The 18,119-nt window shown below is 41.8% G+C and overlaps 1 protein-coding gene across 1 annotated transcript; it reads left to right on the plus strand.

Moving 5' to 3' along the window:
- The first annotated feature begins 3,265 nt into the window (after window positions 1–3,265).
- Window positions 3,266–17,072, plus strand: CCT4 (chaperonin containing TCP1 subunit 4). Its single transcript, XM_056124195.1, has 14 exons — window positions 3,266–3,535; window positions 6,810–6,862; window positions 8,527–8,616; window positions 9,531–9,639; window positions 10,274–10,416; window positions 10,569–10,690; window positions 10,965–11,097; window positions 12,325–12,464; window positions 13,997–14,093; window positions 14,353–14,463; window positions 14,551–14,681; window positions 14,787–15,021; window positions 15,710–15,823; window positions 16,888–17,072. The coding sequence occupies exons 1-14, from the start codon at window positions 3,409–3,411 to the stop codon at window positions 16,900–16,902; spliced, it is 1,620 nt and encodes a 539-aa protein (XP_055980170.1). The 5' UTR covers window positions 3,266–3,408; the 3' UTR covers window positions 16,903–17,072.
- The last annotated feature ends 1,047 nt before the right edge of the window (window positions 17,073–18,119 follow it).

Genomic DNA, 18,119 nt, shown 5'->3' on the forward strand with positions numbered 1-18,119 from the left:
TTAAAAAATGTGTTCTATATGTTAGTTATGTTTTGATTTGGCATGCTCAATGATAGTTACTCACTTAAGATAAGACATGGAGAAGAAACTGTTGGACACAACATATGGCACCTCCTTCTGTTTTGTGTTTATACTGGTGTCATTTTCTGTGAATGTGGTCATGTAGAATTGTGAATTATTTTTCTTGTGCTTTTTTGTATTTCTTTTGGTGAAGTAAGGGTGGGCTGAAGCCATAGGAAGAAAATGTGATGTATGTGTCCAGTATGTGCTATTTTGTTTTATTTATTTTTAAACAAGAGTAAATGGTATAGGGCTGGAATAAAACGAAAAAAAATTTTAAAGAACCTCCGTGTTCTACATGATTGTAAAGAACCATTCTAATTTTCACATATCCTCCTTCCTCCCTTCCTTTTCTTCTTTTTGCATTGCCAGAAATAGCACCCAGGGCCTCACACTTACAAAGAAAGCATGCTACCACTGACTTTATCCCTAGCTCTTTGCATTTTCATTTCTTAAATATTTTAATAACTTTGCATTAGCTTCAGAATCTAGTAAAAACCTTAGATAGCCCCCAAATACAAAAACGCACAAATATAGCCCACAACATCTGAGTTAATATACCTGTCATACTATCATTGTTTGACTCTTATTACAAGATATGTAATGTCTGGACATAGCCGCATGCATGGCAAAGCCTGCAACATAGTTTCCAAACACCAAACTGACGGAATAAAGAAAATCATCCCTGCACCACTAGGGGCTGCTGTTGCCACTGTAACTGGTAAGATTAGTAAGTGGCATTTTAGTAAGAATTCCTCAAAAAAAAAAAAAATTAAGTATAAAGTTTTTATTTTTTCAGTTTCAAAACACAACCTGTTTTGAAAATAACAAATCTAGGCACACGCCCATTAAAAGCAGCAGCAAAAGAAAAGGAAAAAAATCTCTAAAGCATTGGTTCAAAGAAAAACTAAGTACAAGTACCCACCCAGCACCCCTACTGGTAGACTGGTTTCTTTTTTCATTGTGGTCAAATAGGCTTTCATTCTAAGTTCCATTAAGCAACTGGAACTTAAACTAGGTTGCCTTCCTATTAAGCTACTTCTGTGGCTCACAAGCTCTCTAGTCCCAGTTGAAAATATGTTTATATAAGGTTTTTCATCACTGAATAAGTTAAAAAATATAAACAAGTAAAAGTAAAAGTACAGCAGGTAGGGCATTTGCACAGATGGACCAGGGTTCAATCCCTGGAATCCCATAGAGTCCCCAAAATCATACTAAGAGTGATCCCTGAGCACAGAGCCAGAAATAATCCCTGAGTACTACTGAGTGTGGGCAAAACCAAAACCCTATGTGTGTGTGTGTGTGTGTGTGTGTGTGTGTGTGTGTGTGTGTGTATACCAGGGGCCAGAGAAATAGTACAGTGTTAAGGTGCTTCCCTTGCACACAGGTTCAGTCCCAGGTACCCATATGGTCCCCTGAGCCCTACCAGGAGTAAATCACTAAGCACAGAGCCAATAGGCCCTGATCACAGCCAGTGATTAAATTATGTGCAGATTCATGGGCTCTAAAGTTTTGCAATAAACTTCAAATTTCCTGCTCCTATGTCTACTCCACATTTTCCAATCATACTTTAGTCACTATTCAGTCACTCAGGAGATGCTTAAGAACTCGGTGCCAGAAACTACCCTATTTATGTGCACAAGGTTACAGGGCACATAAATAAGGTAGTTTCTGCCCTAAAGCTTCATTTATAGAGAAACTGATGTAAATGAAGGTAGCAGAACATGCTACCTCAAAATATGTCACTTTAGCATAAGGATTACTTTTGAGGGCAGTCCCTGCTGCTCTAGATGGAGATGCCAGCACCACCTTGCTCATGCGGTCTCTTGTGTAGAGGAGTATACAAGTACCACAACATGTGCAAGCAAGCACGTGCGCGAGTACCACGATGACCCCACCGAGTACCACAATTAGCATGTGTGGAAGCACCACAACTAGAATGCAATCCCAGCAAGTCAGTGTGTGACCACAACCATGCACATGTGTGTGTGTGTGTGTGTGTGTGTGTGTGTGTCCCAGTCATGGTACCAGTAAAGGGATGAATGGAAAAGGTGAAAGATCACCAAAAAAAATTAATTTACAAAAGCAGGAACTCAAGAAAGTAAGTGGTTGGAATCCTTGAGAACTCAGCTATAGGTGTCAATCCTCAAGAGCAGGAGGAAGAGGACTCCAAAGCTCATGAAAAAGAGAGCATCAGGGAGATGAGCACCTCCATGATGATAATCCAAGAGAGCTGATGAAGATGTTTATAAAAGAATCATGCAGGAAGAACATGCCAGTAGCTAACAGTACCACAGATTTCGCTGAGCTGGCTCTTGGCTTCAGTCTCAGACAGGATAATCTGGTCCTCCACCTGAACCCAGGAGCCAACAGGAGACACCTGAGACCCTAATCAATGGAGAAGGAACGACTTAAGTCTGCAAAACAAGCCTAACTTCCTCTTCTTTATCTTGCTATGCCTAGCCATAGGTTACCTTTGTTTTTAGCCAAAGGTGGTATATTATATATAAGTCCTAAGCCACCATTTATCTTTTTTCATCCCTCAAGTATGCATATTAATAAACGTGTTTTCTGTATTGATTAATCTGTTATCAGTAGTCAGGTAAGAACTCAGAAGGTTAGAAAGCGGGGGGGTGGGGGGGTGAGTATTTTTCCTCCTCGACATAAATGATTAAAACACTACTTGGTACCTCGAAATAGCTGTGAGGTCTGGCAGCAAAAAAAGTTTTAGTTAACAGCCTGATTAGGTCAAAATTAAATGGTGAATAGCTAACACTACTTGTGTTGCAGGGGAAATTGCATGTCTCTGTATTTGGAGGTATGAAACAAAGTGGTGGGTTGAGGTGGCTAATTCGTAGGAGACAACCAGTCCCTACACTTAAACAGCGGCAAAGGAACGCAGCCACCCTTCCCGAACATTACACGAACGGGTCCGTTCAATATCACGCGCAAGGTCCCATCCAGTTGGTCAACCAGGGACACCTCCAGCCGGCAGGGGCGGAGACAGGAGATGAGGCTGTCCCAATACCTGCCTTTATAAATACCCGGGGGAAGGGGTCCTCCGGGGAAGTCGGGATGTGTACCCAGAACTCTTTGCGCGCTCGGCCAAGACCGGGTAGGCCCCGCGTGCGCCGGCGCAGCCCCTGCACCCGGCGTGCGGCGGGCAGCCTGCTACGTCACGACCGCGCCGCGCCGCCAGCCAGGTCCCCTTCCCCGCCTCCGCCTCTTCCCAGCGCCGCTTTCTGGAAGGTTCGTGAAAGCGGTGGAGGCTTTCCGTTACTCCTCCAGCAGCCAGGATCCACGTCCATCCGTCCTTCCGAAGCCCCCGCAGACCCAGCTAAGTGTGCCATGCCCGAGAACGTGGCTCCCCGGAGCGGGGCGCCGGCCGGGAGTGCCGGCGGCCGCGGAAAAAGCGCCTATCAGGACCGGGATAAGCCGGCCCAGATCCGCTTCAGCAACATCTCCGCGGCTAAAGGTATCGCCCCTGGGCCTGCCTCGTGGTTCTGCAGGGACTATCTCTGCGCTCTCGCCCTGGTTTGGGCTGGGCATGACATCAGCTAATCTCTAGCTCCCTGGAGGGATTAGTCCTCTTTGCTGCCCTTCATTCCCGACGCCAGAGTCTGGTTGCTTCGGGGGTTGCTGTATTCTGCTTCCCAGACGCCCCTAAATGCAATTCATTCCTGGGCTCTGCGTCCTTCAGTATATTTCAGGAGGCGGCCGCGCCTGGCAAACTACAGCCCCAAGGCCAGACGCTGTGGTTTCTCGGCTCCCCCAACTTTTGTTGTTCTCAGAGTATTTAATTGACGTTCCCTACTCTGCCTGCTGCACCTTTCTGGAAAGGCGTGGTTCTCCCCACGCTTGAATTGGGGCGGGGCCCCTTGTCCTGGATTTAGGGAACTGACTTAATCGAGGGGAGAAAAATCCGCCTTTTTTTTTTTAAGAGGTGATTTTAGGGTTGTCAAAAAATTTAGCTGCGGTGGAAGGAACAGAGAACAAAGGCTTGGGGGTGGTGCTGTCTTGTGGGAGGCGCCGGGAGTGCCCCTTCGGGCTGGAGAGATGAGCTGCAGCAGTCCCGGAAGGGTGCGTGTGACCCCTTCCGCTCACCGGGAGCGGCTCTGCGGGGGATTAAATTAGGGGTCCTCTAAGGCGCTACCGCCCGGGCACAGCCTCACCGATCACCAGTGCTGGTGCGCCCCAAGACTGCGGATAGTTGAGGGAAGCCGCAGAAGGACGGCTTGAGGAATTAGGCAGGCCCTAATTGGGATCGTGTGGAAGTTTCTGGGATGATGGGATCTGGAAATAAAAATTTGGTAGGTCGTTGGCTAGGGTAGATAGGGCACATTAAACCGTCTCCACTCAGCATTCCCTTTTTACCTAAGAAACCCTGAGCATAAATCAGCGTATAAAATGGGTATGCACTAATAGAATCCTAAGTGTGTTTACAACTTATTGTTTCGTGTGTTCCCCCCTCCCCCCTGCATAAGGTCTTGCCCCAAGTTGAAGAATCTAGAGCACATTGTTGAAGCTTAGATTCATTAGGTTAGAAACTCATAAATTCTAGAGCTGTCTGGAAGACTAAAAATATATATATAACATAGTAGGTTCTCAGCAAGAAATGAGGGAGATCCAGTTTAGAGAGACCTTTAGAACGACACTGGTGGGGATATGGAGGAATTGAAATGAACAGGGCTAGAGTGTGTGAATAGTAAGAAAAGGCTGTTTAGTTCTCTCTGAATCTGGTCCTTAAGTTCTTGAGAGTCCAGAAAGTAGAGGGACACAGTCACTTTTCGTCTTTAGACAAAACCCAAATCATTGCTTTTGTGTCATACCTTAGTTAATTCTGCTCTGTTTTTCTGGAGGTGGGGGGGGGCACACCCTGCTGTGTTCAGGGCTTATTCCTGGCTATACTCAAGGGTCATTCATTCCTGGCAGTGCATGATGCTTGTGATAGCTGCATGCATGGCAGCCCCTGTACTATCCATAGTCCAGTGTTTGGTTTAAGTGTCACCAAATAAAGAGCTCGGGAGACAGTTTAATGGGCAGAGCACATGCTTCACCCATGGAAAAACTGGATTCGATCCCTGGGATAGTATTGACCCCGTTGCACCTCCCCCCCCCCCCCAACACCGTAGCATAGAGCTAGGAGTTGCCCCAGAGTACAGTTGGGTGTGGCCCAAAAGCTACAACAAAAAAGTTAATACGCCATTGTGTGAAAAGAAAATTACACATTCTAACAAACAGTTCTTGTACTATAAGAATATTGTAGTATAACTTCAGAATATAAGTGTTGTTCGGTTTTGTGGAAGGTTCACACCCCAGCAAGTGCTCAGGACATACTCCTGGGTCTGTGCCCAAGGATTTCTCATAGCTGGTTAGGAGACGAGGTGATATGGAATGTTGGGGATGGAACCAGGGTTGATCGCATATAAGACAAACGTCTTACCCGCAGTATTATCGCTCCAGCTTCTCTAAGTGCACTTTCAGATTCAACCATAATGGTCATTTGAATGCACTAAAAGGCATTATCTACCAGATAATTAAATTAAAATTATACATTGAGGAAAATGAAGCTTTTGATCATACTATTTTCCCTTAAACTTCTTAAAATGACATTGCAGTTTATATTATGAAAAATGCATTTCGTTATTAGGAAGTTTAAACAAAAATGGTTACAGCAAGTCTCAGCCAGTTATAAGGGATGGTGGTATGTGGTAAGGGGGAAGACTTTACTGTTCGTTTTTTTATTTTTGGGGGCCACGCTAGGGAATAGTCTGGAGTTACTTCTGGCTCTGCACTCTGGAATTACTCCTGGCTCTGCACTCTGGAATTACTCCTGGCAATGCTCAGGGGACCTTATGGGAGGTCGGGTATTGAACCCTGATCAATACAAGGCATGCACAAACTCCCTGCCCCATGTTGTACCACTTCTGCTCTTACTGTTCTGGCTTGTCAAAGGGTGTATTACTACCTGTCACTTCCAATTCTTCTTAGAAAATGATTGGACTGATAAAATGTAACACATGTCGGCAGAGTCTGGCAAACTCCCCGTGGTGTACCCAATATGCAAAATACCAGTAACAATGATGGATCTCATTCTCCTAAAGAGCCTTGAATATAATCTCAGGACTAGGATGAAGGAGACGTTACTGGGGCCTGCTCGAGGCAATCGACGAATAACAGGATGATTTGTGATTTGTGGTGATAAAATGTAGACATTCTCATGGACAAGTAATTAGAGTAACTTTGCAAAGCCAGTAGAGTTCAGGGGCTTTTCTTGGTTGTATACTCAAGGATTATACATGCAAGTCAAGCACCTTAGTCCCTGTTCTACCTCATAGTGTTCTTATATTTGACACCTTTAAGAAATATAAAGTGCAAATCAGGGGCTGTAAAGATAGTACAGGTTAAGCTGCTTGCTTTGCATGCTGCCCACCACCCTGGTTCAGCCTCTCGCACCACATATGGTCCCCGGAACACCTCCACATTCAAACCTTCCCCTCCCAAATGTATTCCTTTTTTAAAAGAACAATGGGGTGGGGGGCTGTTTTTAATAGGATTTACTTCCAGTTCTTGGCCAGTGGGTTTTGGTAGCTATCTAGGCCAAACCAGCACTACTCTTGGGTCATGTGCTGGCGATCACACTCAGGACATCATAGATGGTAGGCACGTGTCCTACCACTTAACTAGCTTTCTGTCTTGCTCTGTTCTTGAGAGTCTTGATTATTTTTGTTTTCCCCTTCTGTTTACAGCTGTTGCTGATGCTATTAGAACAAGCCTTGGACCAAAGGGGATGGATAAAATGGTAAAAAGCTGAATCTTTGATTACTTATTGAGTTCTATACTGGAAAATTAGAAAGTGGTACTATTCTGTCAAAGGCACTTGCCTTACATCCTGCTGACCCTGGTTCGAGTCTCTGGCACTATATATGTCCTCCAGTCACTTCCAGAGGTCACTCCTGAGCACAGAGCCAGGAAAAATCCCTGACCTCCATATTCCAAAACAAACAAAAAGTTACATTCTCTGGAGTTTGGAAAAAAGATTGACTTAGGTTAACTGTAATTTTAATTTTACTCTTGAATAATGATGAAACTGTACAAACGAAGTTACGTTGTATAATTAGAAGAAAAGTGTGAAAAGGCTACATAATCAGGGTTCGCATTTGTATATTGTTGATAGAGAATTCATTTTTGTGGGATAACAACTACTTCCAGTTTGATTCACTGATAATATAAAACAGGTGCATTACACCTTCAAATTCAATGATCCAAACTGAAATAGAAGAAAACTATGATTTTCTAGATCTTTTTTAATTTGTCCTTACTAATACTGTTGTGCTTTGTTGATGCTGAGAGATAAGTTCTGTGTTAACTGTAAGAATTGTGCTCCTTACATTTATGATTGAGATACCCATTTTGTTTCTCATGAATGTGGACCCAGAAACCATAGTGGTTGGGTTTGGGAGAGGGTTCTTACTGTTGGTTTTTGTTTGGGGCCCACACCAACAGTTCTCAGGGGTAACTCCTGGCTCTAGCTTAAGGATCATGCCTGGTGAGCTAGGGAGACCATCTGGGTGCCAGGTATCTTAACTAACAGTCAGCCTTGTGCTAAGCAAGCATTGGTATCAATATAGCTCCGTCACTGTCACTGTCCTCCTGTTGTTCATCGATTTGCTCGAGTGGGCCCAGTAACGTCTCCATTGGAGACTTTGTTGTTACTGTGTTTGGCATATCGAATACGTCACGGGTAGCTTGCCAGGCTCTGCCGTGCGGGCGAGATACTCTCGGTAGCTTGCCGGGCTCTCCGAGAGGGGCGGAGGAATCGAACTCCGGTCGGCCATGTTGGCTGTGTGCAAGGCAAACGCCCTACTGCTGTGCTATCGTTCCAGCCCTATAGCTCCATAGTGATCTTTTTTTTATAGTACCTTAACTACCCCAATTTTTAGTGTCTAGATTTCTTTGCTTTTAAGTACCCTAGGACAAAATCACTTGTTTCACTTATCTGAAATGAACTATTTGCCTTCTTTTTTGAAGATTAAGTTTTAGAAAAGTGTAAGGAGTCAGAAAGTACACATCACAAGTTGTGGTGGAGTCAGCAGAAAATGCTCTAATTACCTAATCTTTAATCATTATATTAAAGAAAGAGGAATTTAAAATTTAGCTCTGGGTGGGAGGAGAGTGAGTTCATAGGTCTGAATGCGTACTTTACATGTGGAATGTCCAGGTTTGAGCTTGGCACTGAATAGTCTCAGGAGTGAGTGACCTCTAAGTACAGAGCTGGGAGATTAGACCCTGATCACACCTGGATGTCAACCCCAAACCAAAAAATAACAATTGTTTTATGTAAGCACTAGATAATCATCAACTAACTTCTGTACTAAGAAGTATTAAAATTAATTGAGTTGTTATTTTATGTAAGAAAATTAAGTTTTTGAAATATGACTTGTTTTAAAACAACAAAATTTCCAGATTCAGGATGGAAAAGGTGATGTGACCATTACAAATGATGGTGCCACCATTCTGAAACAAATGCAAGTGTTACATCCAGCAGCTAGGATGGTAAGTCAGTTTTTCAAGTGAAAAATTTTAATTGTACTATTTGGTATTTGGTAAAGAGTCTTTTGATCACCTTATATTTAAGTATGATTACATTTTTTTCTCTTCTGAACAAGTAATTTAAGGATGTATTTTGCATGCCTCAGTGTAGGATCATGAAACATAAGTCACTTTGTCCTTGTTCAAAGAAAATGAGTCAGTGGAGAAAGGAGTGGTAGAAATTGCTATCCAAAGCTTATGTCAAAAGAGAACAAAGTAATTTATGGGTACAAAATAGTCTGTACTTAGATGCTTATGTTTATTAAGGGATTATCAGTTCATTTAAGGATCATAGTGGTTCTAGGAAGGGCTAAAAGAAAGAGATAATAGTAACAAGGACATAGATGGGAGAGTATTGGGCAAGTTGGTGGTGGTGAGATGCTGTAACTATATACCACGATTATAAACATTAACACTATAGTAAACTTGTTACCTTAATTACAATAAAAATGATTCCTGTGTTAGTTGAAAGTGACTATATAACAATAAACATTCCTACTGTTAACATGTCCTTTATGTAAATTATGTGAAACAGAACTTCTAAATGCTTCAAAATCCTTACAAAGGTTCAATTAAAGGCAGACTTCGCAAAGAGTGAACTGGCACTCTACTTTTAAGTAGCTGAAGTCTAATCCATACTCTGAAATAAACCATAATGTAGCTTATTGCAAAGAAAGTAAATAGCATTTTGTGAGCCACAAATTGGTCATCGTTTTTAAATGAAACTCAAGGTATACCATAAATAAAATTTATAAAGACTGTCATAGTAATGCTAATCAATTTGTGTCCCGGATATAAAGACTTTGCTATATTTTAATTAAATGTTACTGGATTCTCATAGTTCTTATTGAATAATTTGGCATATTCTCCTCTCTTAGTTGGTGGAGCTATCTAAGGCTCAAGATATAGAAGCAGGAGATGGCACCACATCGGTGGTCATCATTGCTGGCTCTCTCTTAGATTCTTGTACCAAGCTTCTTCAGAAAGGTAAGTAGCGTGTAGACTAAGCCTTATTTTATTACTGAATAAAGGCAAAAAAGTTACTTAGTAATAGGAGATTTAAAATTGAGGTTGGAGGGCTGGAGAGATAGGACAGCGGATAGGGAATTTGCCTTGCCCGCGGCTGAACCGGGTTCAATTCCCAGCATCCCATATGGTCTCCTGAGCACCGCCAGGAGTAACCCCTGTGCATCACCAGGTGTGACCCAAAAAGCAAAAAATAAATAAATAATAATGAAAATAAAATTGAGCTTGGAATAAGTAGTCTAAGTCTGCTATGGATTAGTACTTATTAAAATTCTGCTTTTTATTTTTGGCCAGGCTTACCATTAAGTGGAATTTAGTAAAATTTTGCTTTTCACAAGGAATGGTGGTGTTAGCATTAATCTTAGGCACTAGGAAAGAATACTGATGATACAATGTATAATTAATCGTTGTTTAATTAAACAATGTATAATTAATTAATTGTTTTGAAATTTTATTGACAATTGGGATCAAAGGATTTTATTTCTAGTTCAGAATAATTGGTGATTTATGAGTGTTGTGCTTAATGACTAGTGAACGTTACCAAGTTGGTAGCTCATTCAATTCAAATAAATGACTGGTTTTTCATGAATGGTAGGGATTCATCCAACCATCATTTCTGAGTCATTCCAGAAGGCTTTGGAAAAGGGTCTTGAAATTTTGAATGACATGTCTCGACCTGTGGAACTGAGTGACAGAGAAACCTTATTAAATAGTGCGACCACTTCGTTAAATTCAAAGGTGAGATAAGCATTAATAGATCATTGGAAAGTTATAGTTTAAAGTTCGTTAAGAACCACAAGTTTGGGGCCTGATAGAACAAGAGGTAAGGCACTTATGCCCAATATTGAATTTCATTTTGCTGACTTTGTTTTGTTTGTTAATCATTTTAGGTTGTCTCTCAGTACTCAAGTCTGCTTTCTCCAATGAGTGTAAATGCAGTGATGAAAGTGATTGATCCAGCCACCGCTACTAGTGTAGATCTTAGAGATATTAAAATAGTTAAGAAGCTTGGGTAAGCATCTCAATTTACAGCTTTGTAATTTTGAAAGTAAGCATAAGATATTTCAAAAATATTAAATGAAAGATGAAAATCTTTGATTATTTGTTTTCCTTAATGATGATCGAGCAATAATGTTATCAGAAGGTTACAGAATAAGCACTGGTAAAGGTTAGCCTAAGGCAGATTTTGTTGGACTGATGATTTTTAAATGTTGGCAGACTTTATAACTTAACAGGTATCTTCTCCTTAACTATTCCCTCCTTGTTTTCTTTCTCTTTTTTTTTAGTGGAACTATTGATGATTGTGAGTTGGTAGAAGGACTGGTTCTCACTCAAAAGGTGGCAAATTCTGGTATAACCAGAGTTGAAAAGGCTAAAATTGGGCTTATTCAGTTTTGCTTATCTGCTCCCAAAACAGATGTAAGTAGAATCAAAAGAAATTGTTTCCTTGTTTATATGTTTTATTTGTAATAATTTGTACAATGTTCAAAATTAGTCTAGCGTTGAAAATGTTCCTAACACTGAGTGGCTAGATTCAAACAGTGAACTCTCAGGCTTGCACAGCTGGGCCATGTTAAGGGTTTTTCGGGCCTGATACAACAGGAGATAAAGCACTTCCCAATATTGAGTTTAATTTTGCTGACTTTGCCCCTGAGCACTTTTTGGGAACCCATTCCTTCCCCTCGTTTACCCCCCGCCCCCCCCAAAGAAAAATGGAATATGTTGATCACAAGAGAATTAGTACAATTGAGTCAACTTTTGGAAGCCAGACATTACAAATCTATAGCTTAATTGGCTGCTCATTGTAATTGAGCATGGACTTAATGGTGAAGAACATGCTAAAATACTGAATAGATTAGCTTTTGATTTGGGGGGGGTTACTATAGTACTGTTAATGTCTTTTAAAAGGGTGGATGATACTATTACTTCTTTCAGATTTGCTATTTTAATATTGTGTTGGGAGTTCTCTGGGGAGGGTGATGTTTTGTTTTGGGGCCACATATGGCAGTACTCAGGGGTCACTCCTGACTGTATACTCACCAGTTACTCCTGGTAATGCTTAGGGTACCATATGGGATGCCAGGGATCAAATCCAGGTGGACTGCATGCAAGGCAAATGCCCTATCCACTGTACTGTCACTCGAGGCCTATATGTGGTTGTTCTTTTCCCCACAAAATTAACCTACGTAGAAATTAATGTTTTGTAAATTAAATTTTTCTTTGAAGATCTTTTAAAAAAGCATAACAATTTTATTATACAGTGCCATTAAACCACATCCCCAGTCACACCCTAGCATACTGATTTTCATAGCAAGACTTGTAGAGTTAAAAAGACCAAACAATTGATTCAGCAATAATAGTTATATAAAGAGAATTCACATCTTCAGGGCCAGAGATGTAGCTTAGTAGTAGAACACTTAACCTTGCGTTTAGGAGATTCTATCCTTAGCACTCGATAAAGGAAGAAAGGAGTACATAGTTGACATCTTGCAGAAACTACCGTTTTAGGGTTTTTTAAAAATTATTATTATTACCAAATTTCCTTGTAAAAAAGGTGTATAATAAATACCATCAGTGACCTGTATAGATAAGTTATGAACTAAGGTGCATATTCACAAACTCATACTTTTTTTCCCCCCTAAACAGATGGATAATCAAATAGTAGTGTCTGACTATGTTCAGATGGATCGCGTACTTAGAGAGGAGAGAGCCTATATTCTAAACTTAGTAAAACAAATTAAGAAAGCCGGATGTAATGTTCTTCTCATACAGAAGTCTATTCTAAGGTATGAGACTTTGTTCGCTAATGGAAATTGGCTTGGATCTTTTCATGTTTTAAAAAGGTGTTATTTTTCTTGACAAAGAGTAAATGGATGCCTTGTTTTTGTTTTTTGTTTTTGGGTCACACCCGGCAATGCACAGGGATTACTCCTGGCTCTGCACTCAGGAATTACTCCTGGGCAGTGCTCAGGGAACCTTATGGGATGCTGGGAATCGAACCTTGGTTGGCCACCTACAAGGCAAACAAAAGCAAAATGTGCTATTGTTCCAGCCCCTGCCTTGTTTCTAAAGAGCTAAGTTTTATCTAAACTTAATGAAGTAGAGCAGACTCAATGAGGTGGATTTTACACACATTTTTCATTTAAGAGCTGATTTGGTCCCAAATACCGTTCTGTGATGAGGCCCCAAAAACAATTATCCAACTAAAGGAGGCTGTTGTTTGGGGCGGGGGGGGGGGTGGTTTATTTGTGGTGCAGGTTTGACCCACAACTGGCATTACTCAATGCTTTACCTCTGGTTCTGGTCACACGTATCAGTCCTGATGGGGCTCAGGTGACTTTTTGTGGTGGATTGAACCCAGTGAGGGTGGCAAGTACCACCCTCTCTGGGTTCTGTTCGCCATGGAGAGTATGATCTCTCCAACCCTGAGTGCTCCACATTTTTGAAGTGCTATTTAGGGCATCTACTGTTTTTTGGGGGAGGTCACACCTGATAGCTTGGGGATATTCACCCTTGCTGTGGTGAGGCCCGCGTGGTATCAGGTATCAAGCTCTGGCCTCCTACATGCAAAATATATAATCATTTTAAACTAGCTCTCTATTCTTATTTCCCCCGTGTTTGGTTTTTTTTAATTTGGCAGGGGGGTGTGTAGGGGGACACACCCAGCAGTTGCCTACCAGCTGTACTATCTCAGTCCCCTTTCCAGTTCCATGTAGTGCACTTACATAAATAAATGGAGTCATTGACCATTAAACAACAATACAATCACTGTCACTGTCCTCCCGTTGTTCATCAATTTGCTCGAGCGGGCCCACTAACGTCTCCATTGGAGACTTTGTTGTTACTGTGTTTGGCATATCGAATACATCACGTGGAACTTGTCAGGCTTTGCCGTGCAGCCGAGCTACTCTCGGTAGCTTGCCAGGCTCTCAGAGAGGGGCGGAGGAATCGAACTTGGGTTGGCCGTGTTGGCCGCTTGCAAGGCAAACGCCCTACCCACTGTGCTATCACTCCAGCCCAAACAACAATACAATAATAAAATTTTTTTAAGTGGTGGGGGCCAGAGCAATAGTACAGTGGGTAGGGTATTTGCCTTGCATGCGGCTTACCTGGTTTCCATCCCCAGCATGCCATATGGTCCTCTGAGCATATGATTTCTGAGTGCAGAGTGATTTCTGAGTACAGAGCCAGTAGTCGTCCCTGAGCATTGCCAGGCGTGACTGAAAAAGCCCCCCCCCCCCCCAATAAAAAAAAAGTGGTTGAATGGGTGACATTGCTTTATCCCAACATGGGCATAATCATTGGTTTTGTATTTTAGGGATGCTCTTAGTGATCTTGCGTTACATTTCCTGACCAAAATGAAGATTATGGTAGTTAAGGATATTGAGAGAGAAGACATTGAATTCATTTGTAAGGTAAGTATTTTTAACATCTGTGTTTTGAGAAAATAACTGATAATCCCTTTTTTTAATGCTTCTTTATTAAATCAGACTTTATTTTGAAGGTCAGTGGTCTAATGTTTGCCCATTTTTGCTGCACATAAGAGTTTTACAACCCATTGCCATGGTAATGGTCCTGGGCTAGCCTAATGAATCAGAAGAAACTCAGGTATTGTCCATTGCCATGGTTTAGATAATCACATTTTCTTAATTTGTGTGTTTTACTTTTTCCCAGACAATTGGAACTATACCAGTTGCTCATATTGATCAGTTCACTCCTGATATGTTGGGATCAGCTGAGTTAGCTGAAGAAGTTAATTTAAATGGGGCTGGCAAACTGCTCAAGGTAAAAGTACTATAATTACGCTTTCACTTGCTTGGGTTCTTATTTTAACCCTTATTTCATATTCCTAATCTGGGTATATTACTAAAGATTACAGGTTGTACAAGCCCTGGCAAAACCGTTACAATTGTTGTTCGAGGCTCTAACAAGTTGGTGATAGAAGAAGCTGAGCGCTCCATTCATGATGCACTGTGTGTTATTCGCTGTTTAGTAAAGAAGAGGTAATATGTTACTAATACTTAATCTTCAGTGTTTTTATTTTTAGAGGTATGTTTATTATAGTTTTTTATTGAATAAAATTAACTAAAAATATATGTGAATCTCAGAGCTCTTATTGCAGGAGGCGGTGCTCCAGAAATAGAACTGGCCCTACGGTTAACTGAATATTCAAGAACATTGAGTGGTATGGAATCCTACTGCGTTCGTGCTTTTGCAGATGCTCTGGAGGTCATTCCATCTACTCTAGCTGAAAATGCTGGCCTGAATCCCATTTCAACGGTAACAGAATTAAGAAACCGGCATTCCCAAGGAGAAAAAACTTCAGGCATTAATGTTCGAAAGGTAGTAATTTAGTCTTTATTAGAGAAAATGTTGATTTAATATTAAAAAGTTATTTTTGGTGCCGGGGTGATGGTACAGCAGGTAGGGCACAGCCAACCTGGGTTAGGCTTGATCCTCAGCACCCCACTTTTCCCCACCCCCATCACCCCATATTGTTAAGCAGGATAATCTTGGTACCTGAGAAAAAATACAGTGGATAAGGCACTTACCTTTGTACATGTTTGCCCCTGGCTTAATGCCAAGCTCCACACATGGTCCCCTGATCAGAGCTAGAGTGATTCTTGAGCACCTCCAGGTATGGCCAACCCTCACACCCACCCTCCCCCAAAACTGGGTAATCTTGGGAGCTAGACAATAGTACTGCAATGTGGCCGACCCTAGTCAGATCCCCAACATAAAGTCCCCCTGCCTGCTAGGATTGATTGCAGACCTGGGAATAAGCCAGACATACCCAAGGGGAGAAGTGATACGTTAAAGAGCTATTTTGGAGCTAGAATTAAGATAACAGAACATTAATTTTGTCTTCAAATTTTACAACTTACAGTGTATAGAGAAAAGCTAGTAATTATTTTCTTGATGAGATAAAAAGAAAACTAGATTTGGAAAGGCTGTGAAGCATATTGATTAACAATAGTTGGTCATGTGTCTAATTATAAACACTGAAAAGCAGCTTCTCCTGATTTCATAGGGTGGTATTTCCAACATTTTGGAGGAACTGGTTGTCCAACCCCTATTGGTTTCAGTCAGTGCACTGACTTTGGCAACTGAAACTGTCCGAAGCATTCTGAAAATTGATGATGTGGTAAGTATGTATATGGATTGTTTGATTTTCCCTACAAAGTCAAGGTTTAAGATTCTGAATTTGCTTTTGAGATTTGGGTTTAAGTCTCGATCATACAATGATGAAACACCGGTCCCTTCACCAGTGCACATTTTCCACCACCAAAAAACAGCAGTATTCGCCCCCCCCCCCCCCCCCATCCCATTCCACCCCCTTGCCCTATCTGTGTAGCAGATGATTTCCACATTATTCTCTCTCTAGTTTGGTTACATTCACTATTTCGACATCAGACCCACCATTATTATTTGGGGTTTTTCCCCAACACTTAGACCTGCCGAAAAGGCAATATTAGACAATTTGTGTTCTATTGCTGATTATGAAGAGTGTATGATGTTGTGCAGCCACAATAGTGGCCACATGATTTTGAAATTCTGAAATTTAATAATTTGGAGGAATTTCTGCCAAAAGCCGCTGGGCTCGGAGTTTAGCTTGTGTGTCTCTGGGGTTCATGGCCGTTAAGTAGCTTGATCAGTAGCCGGAGGGACGGTTTGTGGGCTGTGACTCAGGGTCCCGTTGGGGCGGGGGAGGTCAAGGGCTGGCACCACCCCCTTACTGTGAGGTCCCGCGTGTCTTGTCATTACGGGCCCATACCTGACTGTCCAGCGACCTCTGGGAAATGGTGGCCACCAAGCCGCCAGGGGGAATAGGTGAAGAGATTGCACCTTTTCCCACCTGGGGTGGCCCAGCGCTGGCAACCTAGTACAAAGTCCGGAGGCATTTCTGCCAAAAGGCTCTGGATTCCGAGTTTCGCTTGTGTGTCTGTGGGATCATGGCCGTTAAGCAGCTTCATGAGTGGCCAGCCCAAGGGACCATTTGTGGGCAGCGACTCAAGGGTCTCATTGGGGCAGGGGAGGTCATGTTATTGTTTTTTTAGACTTCCCTTCCCTGGGGTAAAGTCATCAAGAGGATAATAGTTCATACTTTGTGTTTTCTCATCTATAAAATAGGGGGGTGTGGATAATTGCATTAAACATCAGTTCTTAAAATGTTATTGAAGGTTTTGAAATTAAATATTTTTCTTCTAGGTTAACACGCGGTAATATGGATGACCTAGCACCATCACAGCTACTAATAATGAAGCTGGAATTGAAAGATCATCTGTGTGTTCTTTGCTAGGGAGGCTATTTTCCTCTGAATTCTTATTGACATTTGCTTAAAATCGTACTGATATAATTTTAATGAAAATATTAAAAATTTGGTTTCAAAGGCATTTTTTCCTTTTATTGGGGGAACATGGTGCAAGGGATTGAGAAACACATATACCCGTCTGTCTCTTCAAGAGCTTCACACATGTCTGACATACACTTAAAGACTGAGCCACATCCCCAGTCTTATTTCTCAGGAACTCTTGAAAAAACAATAGAAGTATGCAGTGTGGGGAAATGAATTCACAATTGACTGCTGTCTTTCTTGGGACTTAATCTGATTACTTTTTTTAAAAAATGGTTTTGGGGACTGGAGCAATAGCACAGCAGGTAGGGCATCTGCCTTGCACATGGCTAACCCGGGTTCGATTCCCAGCATCCCATATAGTCCCCTGAACACCGCCAGGAGTAATTCCTGAGTGCATGAGCCAGGAGCAACCCCTGTGCAATGCCGGGTGTGACCCAAAAAGAAAAATTTGTTTTTTTTTCTTTTTTAATTGGTTTTGGGCCCATATCCTACTGTGCTCAGAGCTTACTATTTGGCTCTGTGCAAGTAACATACCGAGTTGTGCTATCTCTAGCCCAGTACATTTTTTCACCCCAAATAAAAGTTTTATAAGCCCACTGACCTCATCCACATTTAAGTAAAAATTAACGTAAGGGCCACAGATACCACTCAGTGGGTTAGGGTCCTGCTTTGTGTACAAGGAGGCCTGAATTCTGTTCCTAGCACTGCAAGGTCCCCAGAGCACCACCAGGAGCCACCCTAATTCTGTGCTGGGAGTAGCCCCAAAATAACCTATATGCTATTTGGAAAAGTTAACAGTATAGAAACAAAGTGAAAAATGAAAGCTCCCTCTATCATCAGCTTAATTCAACAAGTTATCTTCCTGTTGGAGTAGTACATGTCAGAGTTCATATAAGCTGGAGCCTGGGTTTAATACGGGTACTGTGGAGTTCCCTTAGTAGTGTAGAGATGGCCCCAAACCAAAAATATAATTACTGTTCTGCTAATTGGAATATTTGGAAATAACTTACACATGTAGATTGGATATATTTATATAAAATATTTGAGGCCTAACCTGATGGTGCTCAGGGACCATATATAGAGC

Source organism: Sorex fumeus, unplaced genomic scaffold, assembly GCF_029834395.1.
Source record: "Sorex fumeus unplaced genomic scaffold, SorFum_2.1 ptg000006l, whole genome shotgun sequence".
Taxonomy (NCBI): Eukaryota; Metazoa; Chordata; class Mammalia; order Eulipotyphla; family Soricidae; genus Sorex; species Sorex fumeus.

Bases quoted from the DNA above. Each gene is read 5' to 3' on its own strand.
- CCT4 (XM_056124195.1), top strand. From the start codon at position 3,409: ATGCCCGAGAACGTGGCTCCCCGGAGCGGGGCGCCGGCCGGGAGTGCC. The intron at 6,863-8,526 runs GTAAAAAGCTGA...CAAAATTTCCAG, and splicing joins CAAAGGGGATGGATAAAATG to ATTCAGGATGGAAAAGGTGA. The intron at 8,617-9,530 runs GTAAGTCAGTTT...CTCCTCTCTTAG, and splicing joins TACATCCAGCAGCTAGGATG to TTGGTGGAGCTATCTAAGGC.